This window comes from Mytilus californianus, unplaced genomic scaffold, assembly GCF_021869535.1.
Source record: "Mytilus californianus isolate M0D057914Y unplaced genomic scaffold, xbMytCali1.0.p SCAF_2, whole genome shotgun sequence".
NCBI lineage: Eukaryota > Metazoa > Mollusca > Bivalvia > Mytilida > Mytilidae > Mytilus > Mytilus californianus.
In genome coordinates, this window is record NW_026262668.1 from 107,382,877 (window position 1) to 107,403,956 (window position 21,080).

The 21,080-nt window shown below is 32.6% G+C and overlaps 1 protein-coding gene across 1 annotated transcript in view; it reads right to left on the minus strand.

Moving 5' to 3' along the window:
• Nucleotides 1-2,045: 2,045 nt before the first annotated feature.
• LOC127730681 (stimulated by retinoic acid gene 6 protein-like) overlaps nt 2,046-21,080 on the minus strand; it is a 62,939-nt gene continuing 43,904 nt past the window's right edge. The window contains exons 10-17 of the mRNA XM_052239196.1: nt 19,209-19,323; nt 17,737-17,875; nt 16,705-16,862; nt 12,452-12,500; nt 10,039-10,156; nt 6,883-7,014; nt 4,381-4,544; nt 2,046-3,610 (exon numbers count right to left, since the gene is read on the minus strand). Coding sequence (XP_052095156.1) covers nt 3,318-3,610; nt 4,381-4,544; nt 6,883-7,014; nt 10,039-10,156; nt 12,452-12,500; nt 16,705-16,862; nt 17,737-17,875; nt 19,209-19,323 — 1,168 coding nt within the window. The 3' untranslated portion in view covers nt 2,046-3,317. The remainder of the gene's footprint in view (nt 3,611-4,380; nt 4,545-6,882; nt 7,015-10,038; nt 10,157-12,451; nt 12,501-16,704; nt 16,863-17,736; nt 17,876-19,208; nt 19,324-21,080) is intronic.

Here is a 21,080-nt window from a genome sequence, read left to right on the forward strand (position 1 = left end):
TTAAATTTACTGCTCATATTTCAAATATGTACTTAAAACGTATTGGTAAAGATTTAATGAAATTAGGTAGACTTACTATTTACTTTATGATGTCAAATTTAACTGACTGTCTAATTGTGTGGCATTCTTGTGGTGATTGTCATACTAGAAAAATAGAGAAAATACAGGAACGTACCTTAAGATTTATTCATGAAGATTATTGTAGCAAATACCAACAGCTTTTAACTAAATCAAAATTACTAAGTTTAAAGTTGGTATTTGGCAATTCTGTTTAGGTCCTTTTTGGTCTAATAGCTTCTATCGTTTTGGCGTATTTACGCATCTCTGGCTTCCAAATGTAAAGGTTTAAGCGTTAAGGCAAATCCCAAAAAAGTTTTTTGAACGCAAAAAAATTATAAAATGTTTTATTTTTCATTTAAAAATCTGAATACACAATTATTAATACACATTGTATTTAAATGACCTTATCGAAAATAAAAACTGTAGTTATTCTTTCAGAAATGACAATAAAGCTGCTGTTCCTTTGGTAAGGACGACTACTCATGGTCTGCACTCATTCAGATATGCAGGAAACTATGGAATGAGCTGCCGAATGAGATGAGGAAATACGTGCCGTTGTGTCAATTTAAAACTTTGGTTTGGAATTGGGATCGCACCTCGTGTCAGTGTTACCTCTACAGATCTTACTGAGGTGCAGAATTAACATTAACCTTGATATACCTTGGCTTTCATATTTTTGTTGAATGCTTTTTTAACCTTATGAAAATTCTTCAAAAAAGTGTAGTGTTTATTAGTTACTATCCAAAATTGTCAACATAGTAGTTTTGGCAAACGCAATCAACAGGAAGTCCTAGCAGTTTAATAGAGGCGCTCATCTATCATTATTATACACATATATATATATACACAAACTACTACATGTTGACAATTTTGGATGTTTAGATACGCAGCCAGGTTTATATAGTATCGAGTTTTGTTTTGTTTTATGAGTTTCAGGAATAAATCAATAGTTTATCATGTACCCGTATTAATGAGCAGTCAGGATTTTACTTCGCCAAAATTAATCTGACGCCACCTAATTTAAACAATCATAACAATGGAAGCCATTGTAGGGATGACGCGCTGTCAATTTAGCTCTTGAAAACCGATAAATCTATCCACATAGCATCATTAAGATCCTTAAATGCCAGTTGTATTTTAAAAGCCAAATGTATCTACTAGCTATTGGGCATCATCTAATGTACTTTAAAGCCTTTACTCAATTTAAAACTATTGTCTGATCGGTTGTCAGGGAGAATTTTCGAAAGTTCAAAACATTTAAAAAATTAAATTAAATAGTTTGTGGAAGGACAGACTAAACATTTTCAGAGGTTTAAGACTATTAACCCTAGATAACACACACTCAAAATGAACTTTTTTGAAGTTATGCATTTTTAAGATCCACTTGAAAATCTGTCGTCAAGAAATTTTAGTAAAAAATTGTTATTCAAACACGTCTGTTCTGTTGTTATGACTCATTAGAAAGGTATTCACTTGACCCATATATTTAATTTTTTAGTACTGTGAATTTTTAATGTTATCATATCAACCTGTGGCCTTGAAATATAAAAAATAATAGAATCTGAAGCGAGACGATGTATCAAATAGTTTTGCTTTATAAGTTTTCAAGGCAAAATTGTCAACTCAAACACGCCTGAACATAAAAAGGTGTACTCGACTCTCTCTTTACGATGAAATTATTGCCCATTTTTAGGATTGTTTCCACAAAAACTGTCGCCAGGGGCAGAGATGCAAAATAATGCTCAAAAAAGATCCACATGTATTTGCAACTACCACATTCAAAACGATCCGGTAAATATCAAATTACCTGGTTGGTCTTTATAGACTTAAATATGGCTGTTTGACATAGTTTTATTGGCAGATATATTAAACAATAGAGGCGAATATACCAAAGGGATATTTATACTCATAAATCGACTACAAACTGGCAGTGTCTTTGAACATGTACATATCTATGCATAACATTAACATTAAAAACAAACATATACCAAATCTTCTTTTTTTATATATAACAAATTGTTAGAATCAATTAATGTCAAGCACTGGAATGAACACACAATTAAAGACAAAGCATAAAAACTGAACGTAGTAGATGAGAAATGTCAGCTCTTGATACAAAAACATAAACACAAATTTGATGGCATACTAGATTGTCAACACCATAGAGTTTCTTTATACAGTTCAATAGCTATCGACTTGACCGTTGACACAACCACATGGAGTCAAGAGTCCAGTTGTTGATATGCTGCCGGCAATGTACGATAATTATGTTATCTAATTTTTGTCTAAAATAAATGTGCTTACCTTCACGTTGAATATGTACCCGTGGATATCTACAAACCTACTCTTTCCACGCTGTGTACAGGAGACAACCATGGTGTAGGTGATGGGATCTTGGGCTATCTCATCATTTTGTTTTGGTGGGGCGAGTTTGCAGGCCTAGAAAGTGGGCTGAGTTGGTCAAAAGTGAGCGAGTTGGTCTGGGGCGATTTGGCAAGATGAGTTGTCTTGCTTCCTCCATGGTCTTGTCCGATTTTGTTTTAATTGTGGTTTTTGATTTTTCCCTTGGTATCTTCATTCCCTTTCTTTTTTAAAGAATAATCATACAAAAGACTTTTAAATATCTGCTACAAATTTACTTAACACGATAAAACCATTAAGATATTACGATGGACAATAACTGAAGAAGTGCCTGATATAATTCAGGCACATGAACACATGGTAGGGTTTCTTATTTGTTTAGATTTAATCCCGCATCTTATCGTATATATACATGTATATATATACATTGATTGTATGTTTCTAAAAAATAGAAAAGCATCCTGCATCTATAAATGCTATACTAAACAGATGAGTAGTAACGCGAAGGTAACACCTCCCGAAACGAAAGCTGATTTTTATCAGCTATACATAGTTAGAGGAGTTAAAGCGTCTGTGCAATGCTAGGCGGTGTTGTCGTAGAAGTGAGAAGTAAAACTAAAGGTTCCATTCCCGGTCGGGGAGGAATTAAAGAATCAGATCTACTCTAACATTGTGATATATATGTACCCGAAGGTAGTAATGATATAGAAAAAAAACAACATTATAAATGATAAATACCACGTTTCACTATGAAAATTGTATGTGTATCTCTCCAATTTTCTTACAAGCTATCATCATCTTAGTGAATACTGTAAACAATCCTCGAAATAAAGACCATTTTAAAATTACAACAATTCCACTCCTTTGTGAATCCTTTAATCAACACGGTCGTGCAACTACATGGCGATTTCAACTTGATCGATTGAACATTCAAAGTTCTGTTCCACATAATTACGTCTTGCCGAAGGATTGTTAATAAGTGTGTATAGCTTAGACCATTTACGGCAAATCCGTCTGTGTTTTTGGCTATTTGTTTCGACTTTCCCTCGTTTTGCTTTGACAGGTGTCAGTAAAACGTTAGCACATCCTGTTTCTTTGTTGATAACTAGCAATTCGTCGCAAAATACTGACGCTACTGGATTTCTGTGATGAACTTCTACCATTAACATACCAATATAAGTTGAATAGCCTGAGAAAAATAGATTTGAAAACTTATGATTTTCGCTCAATTTAAATAAAATTACAGGTTTTATATATCTTTAGCCATTTAGAAGGGGCGGGGCATTGACATTTTATCCGTTTCTGATGTCAAACTAAATAATTTTGTAGTTTTTACATTCAATTTTATACCTACAGATATGATTAACTTACTGAGCGACATCGTTTTTGTTCCGCTTTGTTTGTGTCAGAAGAAAATATGTTCGGATGACCTCAATGTAATCAACCTGAACTGACTACAATTCTTCAGTTGTAATATCAGAGAAAAGACCAGATATTTGAAAGCGTATGATCATATGATATGTACCGTAAAAGCATATCCCGTCTATTCTATTTAATTCGTGTGAAGCTGTAATAGTCAACTCTCATTTTTACAAAATAATGTATAAACATAAATGTAGGATTGTTAATTTGATTATGTCTATTTTCAATATTGAAACTGCTGGTACTGTTAATAATTATTTATGTTAATTGAATTAGATGAACGGTTTTCCTCAGGTGAAATTGTCGAAGATTTAATTGGGTTGGTTTATTTCAATTTATCTTTTTATGTTGTACTTTAAATTTTCATTTTATTTTGTATCCAAAACTATTTCCTTTAGATATGGTGTAGTCTTTGATCAGATCATTAAACAGTCTATACATATCGTACCGATATTATTTAACATACAAGGGAAAGGAACGTTAATTTAAATTATACAACAAGACACCACAATAAAACATGATTATAATAAAAATTACCTTTGTCAAACTTCTCAAAACCTCTTGGAAGCATACACTTATCTATCCTGGCTAGTGATACAAGACCAATCAATAGACCAATCAAAATCCTATTTATACAACTTATAAATCCAATGATGACGTGGAAGAAGAACATGAAGAAAGACAATATGTTGAATATTTTTCTACAAATGAACAAATATTAGATAGATAATAGCGACAGAAGATACCAAAAGTGCAAGCTAATAGTACCAATAGAATGCGTAAAATTCAAACAGACGTACTTGTATTCATTTACAAAAATAGATTTCTAAATTCGGATGAATATAATTTGTTGGCACGAAAAACGTCAAAAAGTTCTAGGGTGTGTACCACCCTATTTCAAATCCTTGATCCGCTCCTGATTTTGTAAGTTTCATGTGAAGTCAATTTCTCAAATAAACTATAATTTAAGAACATTTTGCCACGGTGTAATTTGTATTTAGATGAACTTAAAAAAATAATTATAAAATGAATTATAAAGAGTGTCGGAGCTTCTAACTTAATCAAAACAATCTTATTATGCTGTTTTATAGGTTAGTATAACAAGGATATACGTCCCTAACCTTTTTATAAAATACAGGTGTGAAAAATTTCTATATTTTAATAAGGATATTAAAGAAGAAAGTACAACCATGCAGGTAAGAAGTAAAAAATACAATAATTTTATAAAAACAACATATAAGTAGTTAGCATTATTCTTTCTTTGAAAATAAAGCAAAAGTAAGAAACAGGGATCACATTTCTCGGATCTTCTTTTTGGTTAACACAATTAAAGAAATAAACATACATATGAAATTATCATAAAATGAAATAACTGAAGTGTTACCTTTCCTTCAAAACAAATTTCTATATTTAAAAAAAAAAAATATCTGTAAACTGAAAATGATCTACCATAAAGACTAAACATATAAATGTTTTGATATAAATAGCAAAATTATGTAAACTATTTGCATTTGTAAATTTAAAGGATCAGCTTTAAATAAAAAAAAAAACATTTATTCCATTTAATTCCAATTTTTTAAGCCACCAGATTTGTAGATACCAAAAACACTTAATGCTGGTCATTTCAGTTAACGAAATGTATTCTTTTGTTTTCTCATGTACTCATACATAACGTTTTTTTCCTTCTTCTTTTCAGATAAATTACCATTCACCATACATCGCTTTTTATATTGGTCAACGCTTATAATATATACCCAGAGGAATATTGTGACAACTGGTAATTTATGACAAAAATAAAAGAGTGTCTTATTGAAGAACATCATATCGTTTCCTGTAAATCAGCCATATGAACTAAATGACGTCTTTACACTAAATCCATTGGATGTTGGATGTGACCTGATTGATATTTCAGTTTTAGATACATATTTTTTTTATTAGTTGCTATTGGCTTTGAACTAGCTGTCAGTAACTTCGAATACTCTCAGATCTGTACTTTGTGTCTTTCTTGTTGTTAGCGATGTATAAATACCCTGCCATGTCCGGTCTGTGTTTTCTGCTTTGTATTGATTTGATGAATTAAGCCCTTTTCAACTGATTTTTTATAGTTTATTTCTTATGTTGTGCTGTAACACCACTGTCCCAGGTTAGGGGAGGGATGAGCGCTCACAGACATGTTTAACCCAGCCACATTCTTTGTGTGCCTGTCTCGTCAGGAGCCAACAGTTTACTGGTCATATTTGTATTTCTTAAATTATTTTGTTATGAATTAGGCCGTTAGTTTTCTCAATTGAATTTCTTCATATTTTTCATGTCGAGGTCCTTTATAGCCGACTATACGTTATTTTCTCATTGTTGAAGACCGCACGGTTGCTTATAATTGCTTACATTCACTTCATTTGAACTTTGGTGGATAGTTGTCTCATTGGCAATCATACCACATCTCCTTTTTTTTATATTAATATAGTTCATAGGGATACTGTATACAAAAACGTTTACTGTATACAAAAATGCAATACTTAACAGAAGAGGGTTAAAAACCTTTAAAAAATTATGACACTATTTGTAGCATTATTCGAGATTTAAAAACTGCAATTAAAAAAATAAATATATTTGTTGTGTTTTGTGTATTGTTGTTTGTCTTTTGGTCGTTCTCCGTTTTCTGCCATTGCATTGTCTGTTTCTTCTCGACTTATGAGTTGGAATATTTCTTTGGTATCTTTCGCCTCTCTTTTGCATAGAAAATGAAACAGGAAGTGTTTATCCTTTCAAAGTTCATGATTTCCCTCGTGTTAATTAGTAGGTTTCGTATTATTCAATCGCCAGTTTCTATAATTTTGGTTATTGTATGTAGATTCTTGTTTTTTTACTTTTCTTGGCATTAATCTTTTTGTTATCTATTTTGATTTACGGTTTCTTTTTGCCATTGGATCCACTGAATATTCACAAAAAAGACAAAAATTTCACTAGAATCGACTCATAGTTTTGTGACTTATTCATATCAGCTATGAATACATTAAATCAAATAATTGAAATACTTACAGATTGTCTAATGCAAGAGCTTTCTGAGTTTTTAACCCTTTAGACATAATAACAGTAAAATCTTGTTGGAAGAATGTTCTTGATAAAAAGACTTGCAGTTTCTTAAAGCCGAAATTCATCATCACTAACGGTCTACAAAATAACAAAAGACACGTAGACATAGATAGGCTGTGTAATCATTACAACACGACGGCTTTAAGAAATTATCAAAAATTATGTGATCCTTGGTCGAAATCGTTTAGGACCATATAAATCGTTGTTTTCACAACAATACATTATGAACATTGATCGAGTTAAGTCATTTCAATTAATATTTTATAGTGTGCCTTTTTATGTTGTAATGTTACACTACTGTGTCAGGTTAGGGTGAAGGTTGTCGCCTGTTAAAACGTTTAAACCCGCTGAATATTTATGCACCTGTCCTAAGTCAGGAGCCTGTTGATCAGTGGTTGTCGTTTGTTGGTGTGGTTCATAGGTGTTTCTCGTTTCTCGTTTTTTATATATAGATTAGACCGTTGGTTTTCCTGTTTGAATCGTTTTACACTAGTCATTTTGGGGCCCTTTATAGCTTGCTGTACGGTGTGAACCAAGGCTCCGTGTTGAAGGCCGTACTTTGACCTATAATTGTTAACTTTTTAAACATTGTGACTTGGATGGAGAGTTGTCTCATTGGCACTCAAACCACATCTTCTTATTCATATACTACAGTATGTTTTCTTTTACAAAAAAAGAAACGGCTGGTCGTCGCTCCGTTCTCATCTAAATCGGTTCTGATTTGTTCGTTTTGTGTTTTTGTTTTGCTATGTTACCCCTTTCAATTTAAGTGGTTGTACCTTGGATTAGTGTTTTATTATTTAGATTTGTTCTTATAACCCCTATATAAGCTTTATATATTTTGTGATTTTCCTTTATGTATTGTAAATTGTATATTCTTGATATCGAAGCAAAATCTCATTTTATAAAAAAAATCATATAGTTTCAGTCAGCATTTTACATCGAAATATATTCTGGTTAGCGAAGGAACAGGTTGTGAGTTTACAAAGAGAAAGAAAGAAAATCATTGCCTAGACTATCCTTGGGTTCGTCCAGTTTTTTTTTATGTAAAAAGCCTTTCGATTACCTTAAGCTGCAAGCTATGAAGAATCAATAAGATTGTAACCTTAAATTTTGGTGCATTTTTTTTTTCTGCTTAAAAAGTTTACGAAAGTCAATGCTTAAGAGTGCTAAATCAACTACTCGGTAAAATGGTCAACATTTTCATATGTTTTATCGTTATAACTAATTTAAAAATTAATTCATCCGCTGATCGACCTAGTTATAGTTAATATAAACAGACCATTAGTGTAAAGCAGTTCAAATTCTGAATCGCCTTCCCTGTAATTCACTTGATTTTAGTATATCGTTTTGTAATAAGTAATTACAGATAACGAACGTTTTTTGCTCTTATTGGCCTATTTTTTCATAGAATTTCTCTCACGACAGCCATTAGAAAAATTCGCGATGGAAATGACAGATTTTATTCCTCAGTCCTCCTTGAATTTATTGAGGATTTTTTCCTGGATGATATACATTCGATTTTGTCTAGACTTTTGGACTTAAAGATAAAAAAAACAATTTCCTTCTTTTTTCAAACGTTTGATGAGATATTGAACTGCATCTGATATAATTGCTGAGTACTAAATTAAAGTGTTTGAGCAAGTATCTTTCGATTCTGAATACCTTCTTTTGAGTGTACATCATCGATGGTGACCATCTTCATATCAAGTGTACAAACTTTGCCATTATCAATAAGGTTTATTTCAAATTGTATGTCACATTTCTATAAATATTTCTCCCTCCCCACTTAGACTAAGTTGAATTTAGTTTGGCTGTTCTGCTTTTTTTCTTACAATGCATTTTTCTTCTTTGGCGTTTCAAACGTTTTCTTAAAGCATTTTTGAATTCGCATCCAGAAAAGCGCTGCTATACAATATATTAAATGTATGTTACGTTTGAAGTGTTCGTACTGCAACAAGCAATGTTTCAGTACATCTTTGCTTTTAAGGTCAAGTTACAGTAAATGGGCTATGTCACAGATTTTTCTAAAATTTTGCATCATATTTTGACTATAACAGAAAATCGAAAAAAATAATACATTTATTTCTTTTATTATCTGAAAATTACTGATTGAATTCTTTCAAAATAAGTGAACGAATTTGACTATTTACCGGATTTGTAATAACATAAGCAACACGACGGGTGCCACATGTGGAGCAGGATCTGCTTACCCTTTCGGAGCACCTGAGATCACCCCCAGTTTTTGGTGGGGTTTGTATTGCTCTTTATTTAGTCTTTGGTTTTCTATGTTGTGTCATCTGTACTATTATTTGTCTGTTTGTCTTTTTATTTTTGGCCATGGCGTTGTCAGTTTGTTTTCGATCTATGAGTTTGACTGTGCCTCTGGTATCTTTCGTCCCTCTTTTGTATAGAAAGCAAATAAAATTGGCAAATTAATGGGGAAAAAAACAATATTCATGAACGCTTTGCACACAAGCTTAGAACGAACTAAAACTTTTTTTCTCAAATATTGGTCAGCTATTTGACTAAAGATGTGTAAAAGGGTCTTGATAAAGAGTATGATTGTTTGATTGTTGCTTCCCTAACGTCCAATTACAAATATCCCATGCTTTTTCAGCCCGAGGACACCTTAACAATTAATAAAAGGCTAGATTCTGTACAGTTGGTCAACCTGGATAAAGTTCCTAAAATTTTGACTTCTACTGTAAAATAAAGGTACGTTCGGTAGTGTAGACAGTTCATATCGAAACAGAACACCAAAGGACCCCTCAAAGATGTGTTCAAAGTTTTTCTGAACGTGCGTATATCGTGTCACTCTCCTAACACGTCATCAGTTTAAACGCCCCCATTCCAACCGAACGTGACTGCGCATTTAAACATTCCCCACAGTAAAAAGGACGATACTTAAGGGGGAGTCGTACTCCTCAGACGGCGAAACTAGAACCAATTTATTTATCCTGGGCTTCCCTCCAGGGCATAAAATATATACATTATGCATTGAACACATTCTTTGACTGTCAGAACAATCATTAAGCCACATGTTATGTATGATAAACCTGGAAACAAAATCTAAAATTTCTCCATTGAACTTATACTCACAGAATAATAAGTACTGGCTCAAAAAACGAAAATGGAATCTTTCCAGCTAAAGGCAAAATTATAATGTAGGCAATCATAAAGCAAAGTATCCATAACATCAGTATTATCAATATGTAACCTGAAATAAATTAAAATTATAGTTTTTTTAAATACGTACTTCATATATTACATATGCTCGTATATTATTTTTTACTTAACCTATTATGCATAGTATTATAAGTTAGTTATTAGAAGAAAGCATTCTTCAAGCCAGCAATGATATAGTTTTGAAATAAACAATTGTGTGTTGTCTTGTCTTCATGTCATCTATTGTACCTTGTTGTGTGGTAAGTGTTTGCAAAGGCTTTGCCTGTTTCCCATTTCAATTCAATTCATTTTGAATAAATTTTGTTTAATCTTAAACAAGGGTGCCCCTGAAATATATGATAGTGTCACACGGTTTTATTGCTGATTATCACTGAATATTGTGTTAGTGTATGACGTCAAGGTATAGTTTCTCAGGGCTTCATCCAAGATCAAAGAAAGGATATCGATGTCTTGTTGCTGTATATGCTGCTGTGTTTGCTTTTGGTTTGGGTCCTGCGATTTTGATTTCAAAATTCAGAACTTTTCCGTTAAAATATTTAAAGCTTAACCACGATTGATTAAATATTGATGTCTTTTCAACGTCATTGGCATGTATCCCATATCCATCCTTTATTTTGTTTTAGTTGCTTCTTGTGGCTTGAGATGTTTTCTCCTTGTCCGTTCTTTTCATGAGTCAGTTCAGTCACCATACTATGATTTTACATGCTATCTATCAAGACAAAGACGATGACAACAGAACTGGGTCATATTGGATTTCGATTGGGACAAACTCCAATAGGATTGGTAATACAAGTCGTTAAAATTAGACGTCGATGAGAGGACATAGATTTTGGGCTTCTATTTAAAACTGTTATGTCAGATATGACGTAGATTAAAGAACGGATGTTCAATATTTTATAAAGGGCATACCATAATGAACATGTGTATTAAGTTTAACGTTGATGTTACCCCATATCCATAGTAAACTACCTCAAACTATCAGAGGCATGGCATCACAAATACTGCATTCCGAGGACAAATGTGACCATGTGGCGCTATGAATTCAACACACAGAAGCAAGAAAATTCCTAATCATAAGATAAAATCGAGACTAATCTCAGAAATATTTCGCAAAATTATGCATTTACAGCAAAAGCAGATTAAATCGTACGCTATTGTCGAAAGTCAAATGTACATTTGTACGCAATTTTTATTTATTCAAAACAAGAGCATGGTTCCTGGCATTTAATAGCACATGCAACAGTCTCCTGATTCAAGTTCGATCCCGGCAAGTGAGTGTTTTCATTGATACAACCGCCTTTTGTTTCACTAGCGCTTTCGAAAGCGTCAACCGTATCATACTAGCATTCAATAAACGATTCGTATTAATTACCACTTGACATCAAAGGTCAATTCTGTTGATAAATCGTCGGCTATTTCTACATCGTAACTTTAGCGGTTTTAATTTTGGATTTTATTTTAAAAAATACAATCATTGGGTCATCGCAATGCTTTTCCTCTGGTTGGGTACCTACAAGGAATCTGCGTAATGGAAGAATGATCTAAATTTGGATATTTTCACGGATTCAACTGTCAACTCTATAATTTGCGTTCTAAATATAATTATTTATTGAGTCTGTTGTTTGTTTCGACTTTCCATTTTAAATGAATGCTTTTTAAATGACTAGAACAATTAATTTCTACTAGGTGAACACTTTTTAATTTGTAAATTAGAAGTTAAAAGTCACATGTAGAGCACCCAAAATTCAAACTTTTTTCAGCTAATGTAGAATAGAGAATGGAAACGAGGAATGTGTCAAAGAGAAAACAACCCGACCAAAGAGCAGTAAAACAGCCCAAGGCCACCAATTGGTCGTCAACGTAGCGAGAAAATTTCGCATCCGGGAGAGGGCTTCAGTTTGCCCTATAAAATTTGGTAAACAAGTTCAGCCAAATGAATTAAAGTCAGAAACATACAAATGAACCTAAATAAAAAAAAACACACACACACAACACTAATAAAGGCCAGCGGTTCCTACGCAAAACTGCGGCGGGGTTAAACATGATGTTATCAATTTCTAATGTGACAACTGTGATAAAACTAGACATGCATTACTCTAACAATTATTTTTTAGAATTGATCGGTTTTGACATGTTATGCTGCACATTTGGTGTCAAGACTTCAAAGAATTCGGTATTCGGTGTTGAAAATGTATCTTTCCTAGATTGTTTTCTTTCTTGAATAGGATTCGTAACTAAAAAATATTGTTTTTCCTTTACTAAAATGCTTAACTTATTTCGTTGAAAGGCAATGGCTTACATTTCAATTACAATTACGTTAACTTACACCATATTAAGAATGCAATCTGTACCCCGGAATATCGTAAACTTGATGCCTTAAAAGAGAAAAGGTGAATAATCAAGAGTATGAAATCAGATGTGTTATAAGCATAGACAGTTAAGTGCTTTTCATCAAGGTTAACTTGAACTTCCCCGAAATAGTTAAAGCACAGCCCATATAATGTAATTCGTATCCTTATCAAATCAAGTCTTAAGAATTAATCTCAACATTGGAGATGGTAGGAGGCTATATCAATGTATAAGGGCCCTTATTGCTGTTCTTGCCCCAAACTAAATTCTAAGTTGGCATTTCCACCCCCGATTTAAGTCAAGTTAATTTAGACGAGTTATCATCTTGTTCACTAATTACTCGTTAACAAGCTTCAGTCGATTGGAGCTTGTAACATTTATTAAGTCCAATCGTTTTTGATAGGAGGAAAATGGTTCGTAAAATAAATCATAATGGAACCGAATCGAATTTGCAGACACAACCTGTGGAGTAGACATTATTTTTTTTTTCGAGTAAAAATTATATACATTCCACAATGAACGCAAGTATTTTCTAAAATGTAAGTATCTGATTATAACCCTATTGATTGAATACACATAACAGGTATATTCATTTTGATTTAAATTAACAGTTTTCAAATTTCGTAATTACTGTAATATTTAGTATACAACCTCAATATGAATGGAGGACCTCGGAAGTTAATAGAGGTATTGATTTTATTTAAATACAATTGAGCCACCTATAATTTCTTATTCGTATAAAAAAACTAGTGGAAGTTTAATTTTTAATTATACGTCAGTTACATAAGATGTCAGTATAGAAAATAATGCTCCTTCAACATGAGACTGTGAAACGTCGAAGTTAAGGTATGATCCCTATGGCCATGTAATTACAGGGACCTCAACATCGTTCAAGACCGAGAGGTTATAAACTTTCTGAAAAAGGGACCAAAATATCGTCCACTGTCGAAAATAAATTGGGAAGAGTGTCGTCAGGTTATTAAAGATGCTCTTTCATCCTATTGTAAAAAAAATGGTGTGAACGAGAGAAGTCTGATAAAAAGTCACTTGATTCATATCTAAATGTATGAATATTGTAGATATTCGTATATCACATTTCGAAAATAATTTAGAAATGAATAGAAGAGTAAGTAATACGCCCATTTCTAGGATTAAAAACAAAATTCAAGTACTATCAAAGCGTTTTGTGTTCGTACCGGCCGACAAAGCAGCCAACAATGTGGTGGTGGTTTGACGTAAATACTACACGGAAGTCCGTATGATTGAAATTATACATTCAACTACATTCAAGGCCGTACGCTCCACAGAGAGTCATATAGTAAATAATCATGTCACTGCCACAGCTCAGCCTAAGGCCTCCTCGGAACATTTGAAGGTCCCCACTATGTATTGGTTACCTAAACTACACAAAAAACCCGTAAAATATCGTTTCATTTCGGCCTCTAGTAAGTTTTCTACTACTAATCTTTCGGTGCTTTTAACGAGTTCCTTAACTTGTAAGAAAACATATGAAAACCTTGGAATTAACCATTTTTGGAGTGTAAAAAATTCTTTGGATGTTTTAGATAAATTACGTGCTTTTGATGGTCCTTTTGAATCGGTTGACAGTTTTGACTTTTCCACTTTTTGTACTACACTTCCACACAATCTTATCAAACAAAAGTTTTCCTATCTAATTGAATGGTCGTTTGATAAATCTGGTTGCAAGTTTATTTGCTGCAACTCATATAAAGCCGTTTTCTCTAATGAGAAAAGTAAATATGCTAGATATACTTACTGGAGCTGTGATGAGATGGTTAAAGCACTAAATTTTCTCCTTGATAACATTTATGTACGTTTCGGCAAAAAAGTTTATCGACAGATTGTAAGTATTCCTATGGGCACCAACTGTGTCCCTTTATTAGCAGACTTGTTCTTTTACTGTTATGAATCACAGTTTATGGCCAAACTCAGTAAAAAACCGTCTAAATTCCATTTAATAGATCAATTGAACAACACTTACCGTTATCTTGATGATATTTTTCGTTAAATAATCAACAATTCTCTAACTATACTGATGAAATTTACCCAAAGGAACTTACTTTAAATAAATCTAATATCAACAGCAATAACTGTCCTTTCCTAGATTTAGATATTTCAGTATTACACCAGAAACTCTACATAAAAATTTACGACAAAAGGGATGATTTTTCTTTCCCTATTGTTAATTTTCCCTTTTTGGGCGGTGATGCTCCTTTGGCACCGTCCTACGGTGTTTATATATCCCAACTCGTTCGTTATGCCCGTGTCTGTAGTGACGTTTTGGATTTTAATGAGCATAATCTATGTATTACTAGTAAATTATTAAGTCAGGGATTTCGTTACCTCAAATTACTTAAAACCTTTACTGAATTCTTTCATAGATACAAAGATTTGTTCTGCAAGTTTGGCTGTACCTGTAGAAAACTTATTTCAAACGGAATAACACATTATAAATTTTACGGTGATGTTGTAAACCGAGCCCAAAAATTTAGATACGATCAAGGTAAACTTATCAATCCTTTAAATAAACTTATTCTAAAAGGTTACCTATTCAACACTGTAATTAAATCTTTGAATATTGTTTTTATTGGTATAAATATTGATTTTGTTATCAGTAAATTAAACCATACTAAATATTACACATATGTACTTTCACGGTACTACAATCTGTCGATACCTATAGTTTGGCATTGGACAAGGTCCTGTTTTTCTCTGACTGTTAATGACGTATTTACAATAAATCTATTGAATGTTGGATGTGTACTGATTGATATTTTAGTCTTAGATACATGATTTTTTTCATTAGTTGTTATTGGCTTTGAACTAGCTGTCAGTAACTGCGATTACTCTCAGATCTGTACTTGTGTCTTTTTCGTTTTTGGGATATATAAGTACCCGTCCACGTCCACTCTGTGTTTTTGTTAGATGTTTTTCTATTAATATCCATCTGATGAGTTAAGCATTTTTCAACTGATTTTTATAGTTTGTTCTTATGTTGTACTGTTACACCACTGTCCCAGGTTAAAGGGAGGGTTGAGCGCTCACGAACATATTTAACCCAGCCACATTCTTTATGTACCTATCCCAAGTCAGGAGCCTGTAGTTCAGTGGTGGTCGTTGGTTCATGTCTGTCATATTTGTTTTTCGTAAATTGTTTTGTTATAGATTAGGCCGTTAGTTTTCTCAATTGAATTGTTTCATATTTTTTATGTCGGGGCCTTTTATAGCCGACCATACGGTATGGGTTTTTGTCATTGTTGAAGGCCGTACGGTTGCCTATAATTGGTTACATCCGCTTCATTTGAACTTTGGTGGATAGTTGTCTCATTGGCAATCATACTACATCTCCTTATTTTTATATAAGTAGTTCATCCACATTGACCACTAGCCTGTCAACACCGAGCGCGTTTTTTTTTTTTTTTTTTTTTTTTTTTTTTTTTTTTGCTTCAAAAATGGTTTTGGTTTCTGATGTATGTTTGATAAACCTTCTATTTGTTCCTTCAAATCAAAACAAGTTCGAAATCAAAAATAGTCTCACATTTGTTTCTTGAAAACCAAAACCGGCTTCCTTAAATTATGTAACCTCCTCGTGTGGGTTGAACAGTTGGACAAAACAATATCAGAGGTTGAAAAATTAGTTTCGAAGCATTTAAACCGGTTTTAAACCATCCAAAAGCTGAAAATGTAAACTTAAACCAGTTTGACTGCAACACATATGCCCTGAGGTTATGAGTTCAAACCCGATCATCAACGCCGATCTTATTTGAATTAGGATTGCTAGTTTTTTCTGCCGAAGTCCTGTAGTTTTTTCGGGTATTCTGGCTTCCTCCACCAATTAAAAACTACCTAAAGTGCTGAAGGTGGTGCTTATCACCATCAATTAATCATATGTATGGAGTTAAGATATTAAAATTAAGTGGAGTTGATAACAGTCCCCGAAATGCTGCAAAGATATCACATTGACAAGTATCTTTCCTTTACCTCGTTAATATGATTTGCATTTAAATTTGTTATCGGAAATATGAATAATAAAATGATACACATCAATGAGACATCAACCCAATATAAATCTAGATAATGTCATACGATCTTCAACAATAGACAATTGTCTATACAATATAGAGGCTATTAATCACCCCGAATATATACATGTTGTAAATAATTCAACAAAGACTATGTACTTTTTCATTATGTGATTATTGCACTTACCACTAGATTGTCATTTAAGCTCTTTCTGAGTTTCATTGGCAAGAATGTGTAGTCTCCTCTTTGCATTTTTTCTAGATCTTTACGATAACTGATGAAGATAGCAATGATATAAACGACCATGAATATGCTGGACAGAGAGATTGATGTGTAAAAACCAGCTAAAAAACAGGATTCATGAAATAAATTTGTAGGTATAATATATTTCTGTTTTGTTTTATCTTTAAGATGTTAAAGGTGTTTTAAAACGTTTTGTTTGGGAAGAATGATAGCTGAAAACGGGGAGTGAGGGATGTTGCGGGGTTCGTGACCAGCAAATAAATTATTCATCTGTATATGATATATAATCTCTCAATTAATTAACTCACGTTTGTCAAAGCCTATAGTCAATTTCGGTAAATATACTGACATAGCTTAGGGGCAATAATACTGTCCTTAATAAGTCTTTATTCAAGAAGGTAAACAAGGCCTATTATGCCATGCGCGAAGCTTTTGACAGTTAAAAGTTACTGAAATTAACTACCTAAACACATTCATTATATTCAATTAACAGGCCTGTGTACAAATTGCATCGATTCTTTTTTGTTTATTTCTCTTTATTTCTGTTAGATGCAGTAAATGATTTTCTGGGTAGGAATAACTATCGGGTGCGATTTATATATCTGAATATGATGCTTGAATTATCCTCTCTAATATAACAACATAGTCTGTGAAATAATTTCTTTATGTATATAAAAGTAAGCAACTCATTAATCAAAAATGAAACAACATGTTATTAATTTCATGCTTCCGAAGCGCGTTTCTGGATTTACCTTCATCAGTAACGCTCAAAGTCGAATATTTGAAAGCCAAGGATGTATAAGAACCGAAACTACTGAAGAGCTATGTGACCAAAAAGGACGTAAAAATAATAAAAACCAGATTAAAAATAGGTTAACTTCCCTTAGGGGGTCGGTAAACACAATTTGATTGGCAAAATAGTGTGTATATGTACTGTTGAATAATACTTTCATTGCATTGGATAAATATATATACCATCTGCAACAATAAAAAATGTTTCAATTTCAGGTAAAAATGCTTCTCCAGATGTGTTGAAGAATTTCAGTTTGAAGAATGTGGTAAACTGAAGTCCAGGTTGATAGAAGATATAACTAGTGAGCAGATCCATGCCAACCTAAAAAAAATGTTTAATCATATTACCAATATTTATCAAATTGTATAAAACACTTCAACAATAAGTCATACGTCGTGCATTTGATCTTATAGACTACAGAAGTGCTTGCATCTCATATTCAAGTGAACATGAGATTAAGGATACTACAGAAACTAGAATGTCTGCTTCGTATTTTGATATTCTAATCGATATTGACATTGATGGACGACTTTAAACTAGAATCTATGACAAGCATGATGATTCAATTTTCCCTTCAATAATCAATTTATCGGCAGTAACATACCCTTTTCCCCGTAATATGGCGTTTGCATATATCAACTTATACGTGTAAGCAATTATAGGCAACCGTACGGCCTTCAACAATGAGAAAACCCATACTGTAAAGTCGGCTATAAAAGGTCCCGACATGAAAAATATGAAACAATTCAATTGAGAAAACTGCTTCTACAGAGTTATGAGCGACTGAAATCGATTGTGAGAGTTGAACATCGGTTAACTACTGTAGTCTAAATTTGAAACGAATAATATCCCATCGAAATGACTACTTTACTGCAATGCAAAACTACGCGTTTTCATTTTACCTTTACATAAAATCCCTTTCAACAATGATTTCCATTGTTTGGGTGGTGTTTTTTTTTCTTGTTTAACGACATTGTTAATACAAACCATATATTATTTGTTTATTAAATAAAGTAAGAAAATACCATATGGGCAATCAAAATCATAAGTTGAAGAAGGACGCACACAACAGCATAAACAAAGGAAAAAAGAAAAGTTTATCAACAGTAAACAACATAACACAAAATAGCTGAGGAATTGAAATGATCGCTTATCATTAGTCTTTATTGAACCACACAAGTAAAGACGAATAAAAAATATCGTAGTGTAAATTTATAAAACTTATACGTATAAATTAATAACTGTTGATCACCGTACGGCCTTCAACAATGAGCAATACCCATACCACATACTAAGCTATAAAAGACCTTTGTAGACAGCTCTCTCACAAACAAAACCCTGACTGTAAAATATAAGGGCATACTCCACAGGCACGGGGACACATTCTACTGCATCCACACAGCACGAGCAACAAACCCTGCCGTCAATATACAAATATGATTTGGTATATTTGCCAATGAGACAACTCTCCACCAGAGACCAAATAGTGTAGAAGTTAGCAACAATAGGTCACCGTATGGTCTTCGACAATGAGTAAAGCCCATACTGCATAGTAAGCTATAAAATGCTCCTATTTTTGCTTTTTGTTTGTTTACTGTTAACTTCAAGATTAATTCAGCTCCAGAATAATTGGAGGGAAATCTAATCAATTTACCTGAAATAAAGCAATTGCTGCTACAACAAATGTTGCAATTACTCTGGGTGAAGCATGTAGAGGAGACCTCACACCAATTTTGTTTTTTATATTTTTACTGCATTCCTGGATTGACCTAAACAAAAAGATACATCGATAACCATTGACGCTAGACAAGAACATTGATAGTACTGGCATTGACTTGTTTTGAGTCTTCCAATAAGGGTATTGTTTATTTATCCTTAAATAGCAAATTGTACATTCAGCTTTTAGAAATTATTACTTTACTCTACATTTTGACTTGAAAAATTTTCCAACATTCTAAAATATGTAGTGAACATTTACTTAATATGTACGTAAGTTCTATCTATTGTTCATTTATATTTTATATACGTGTTTAAGTTTTATCATAGGCTTTGACGTTGAAAATATTTCGGTATATATAAAGATATTCAGGACTAAAAATGGCTACAACTAACGTGTAAAATATTGTGATTTAATTTGATTCAATTCTATGAGTATACCTGGTTTTGTTCTCTGATGGAATGGTGCTATTGTGAACTCGTGTAACTGACTTTTATTAAGGCAGTTAACAAAATAAGTACAAAAGAGGTATGATGATACTTATATATGTTAATAGTTTTTTTTTTTCTGTCACGGAAATAAGCCACTAAATAAAAATGGCTGAAGTACTATCCTTTTTCAATACTGATTTATGATGTTTATGTTATTCCATTCGTCAATATTTAAAGGGGTAGATTTGAGATATCGAAAAACTAGTTTAACCCGCACATGTTCATGCATCTGTCCCAAGTTAAAAAAAAACAAACTCATCAGTGCTTCTATTTTGTCAAATCTGAATTTTTTATGTCGTTCTGAGAGTTTGATGTTGATGGCACACATATTTGAAAGTCTTGTTATGCCGATTAAGAGCTTTACATATTGTAGATACTGCCTACATTTTGGTTCCAAAATGGTCCGATTTAGATAACGTTAAAATACATATGCAGTGTTTGGATCAAAACAACGTCGTCTGCATGAAAATATCAATGTACCGGTGATATTATCTAAAGGCAGGTTTTAATCATGGTGTTAGAATTTTTAGTCCCCTACCGACGAAGTCGAAGGGGACTTTAGGTTTGCACTCCGTCCGTCTGTCCGTCTGTCCGTCTGTCCGTCCGTCCGTCTGTCCATCCGTCAGTCCGGCAAATCAGCTTTCCACACTTTTTTCTTCGTTCTTGTAGATATTGATTTGATATTTGGTATATAGTTTTATCATGAAAAGTTATAGATCAAGTTCGAATTTTGTTCCGGTCTGATGATTTAGTTCAGAGTTATGGACCATAACTGTGGACCACTTCTAATGTTAGAGTACTATGTTAACCCATATCTCTGTACAAAGGGAGATAACTCATTTTTTAAAAGACATTCTTTGTTAAATTATTTGAAGAATTTTTTGGAAGGTTTGTTTTTTATTTAGTATAAACTAATTTTCTGAATGCTATATATATATATAAAAAAATTATGAGGAGAAATCCTTTAATTAGATAATAATCTATTTTTATTAATGTATATATTTCAATACATTACATTGTGTAGATAAAAGTTGTTGATATTTTATAGATAAGTTACAAATCTATATTAGTTTGTGACAAATGAAAGAAAAAATATTTGGAACTATTAATTATATTTGATTATAATTTGAATATAGATATACACTGTATTACATCATATCTAATTTCAGAGAACTATTAATCATATTTAATGTTTTTTTCATCATGCTTATAAGATATTGATTGATAATTGGTATATTGTTTTATCATGACAAGTTACAGATCAAGTTCAAATTTTTGTTTCGGTCTAATGATTTTGTGCAGAGTTATGGTCCTTGGA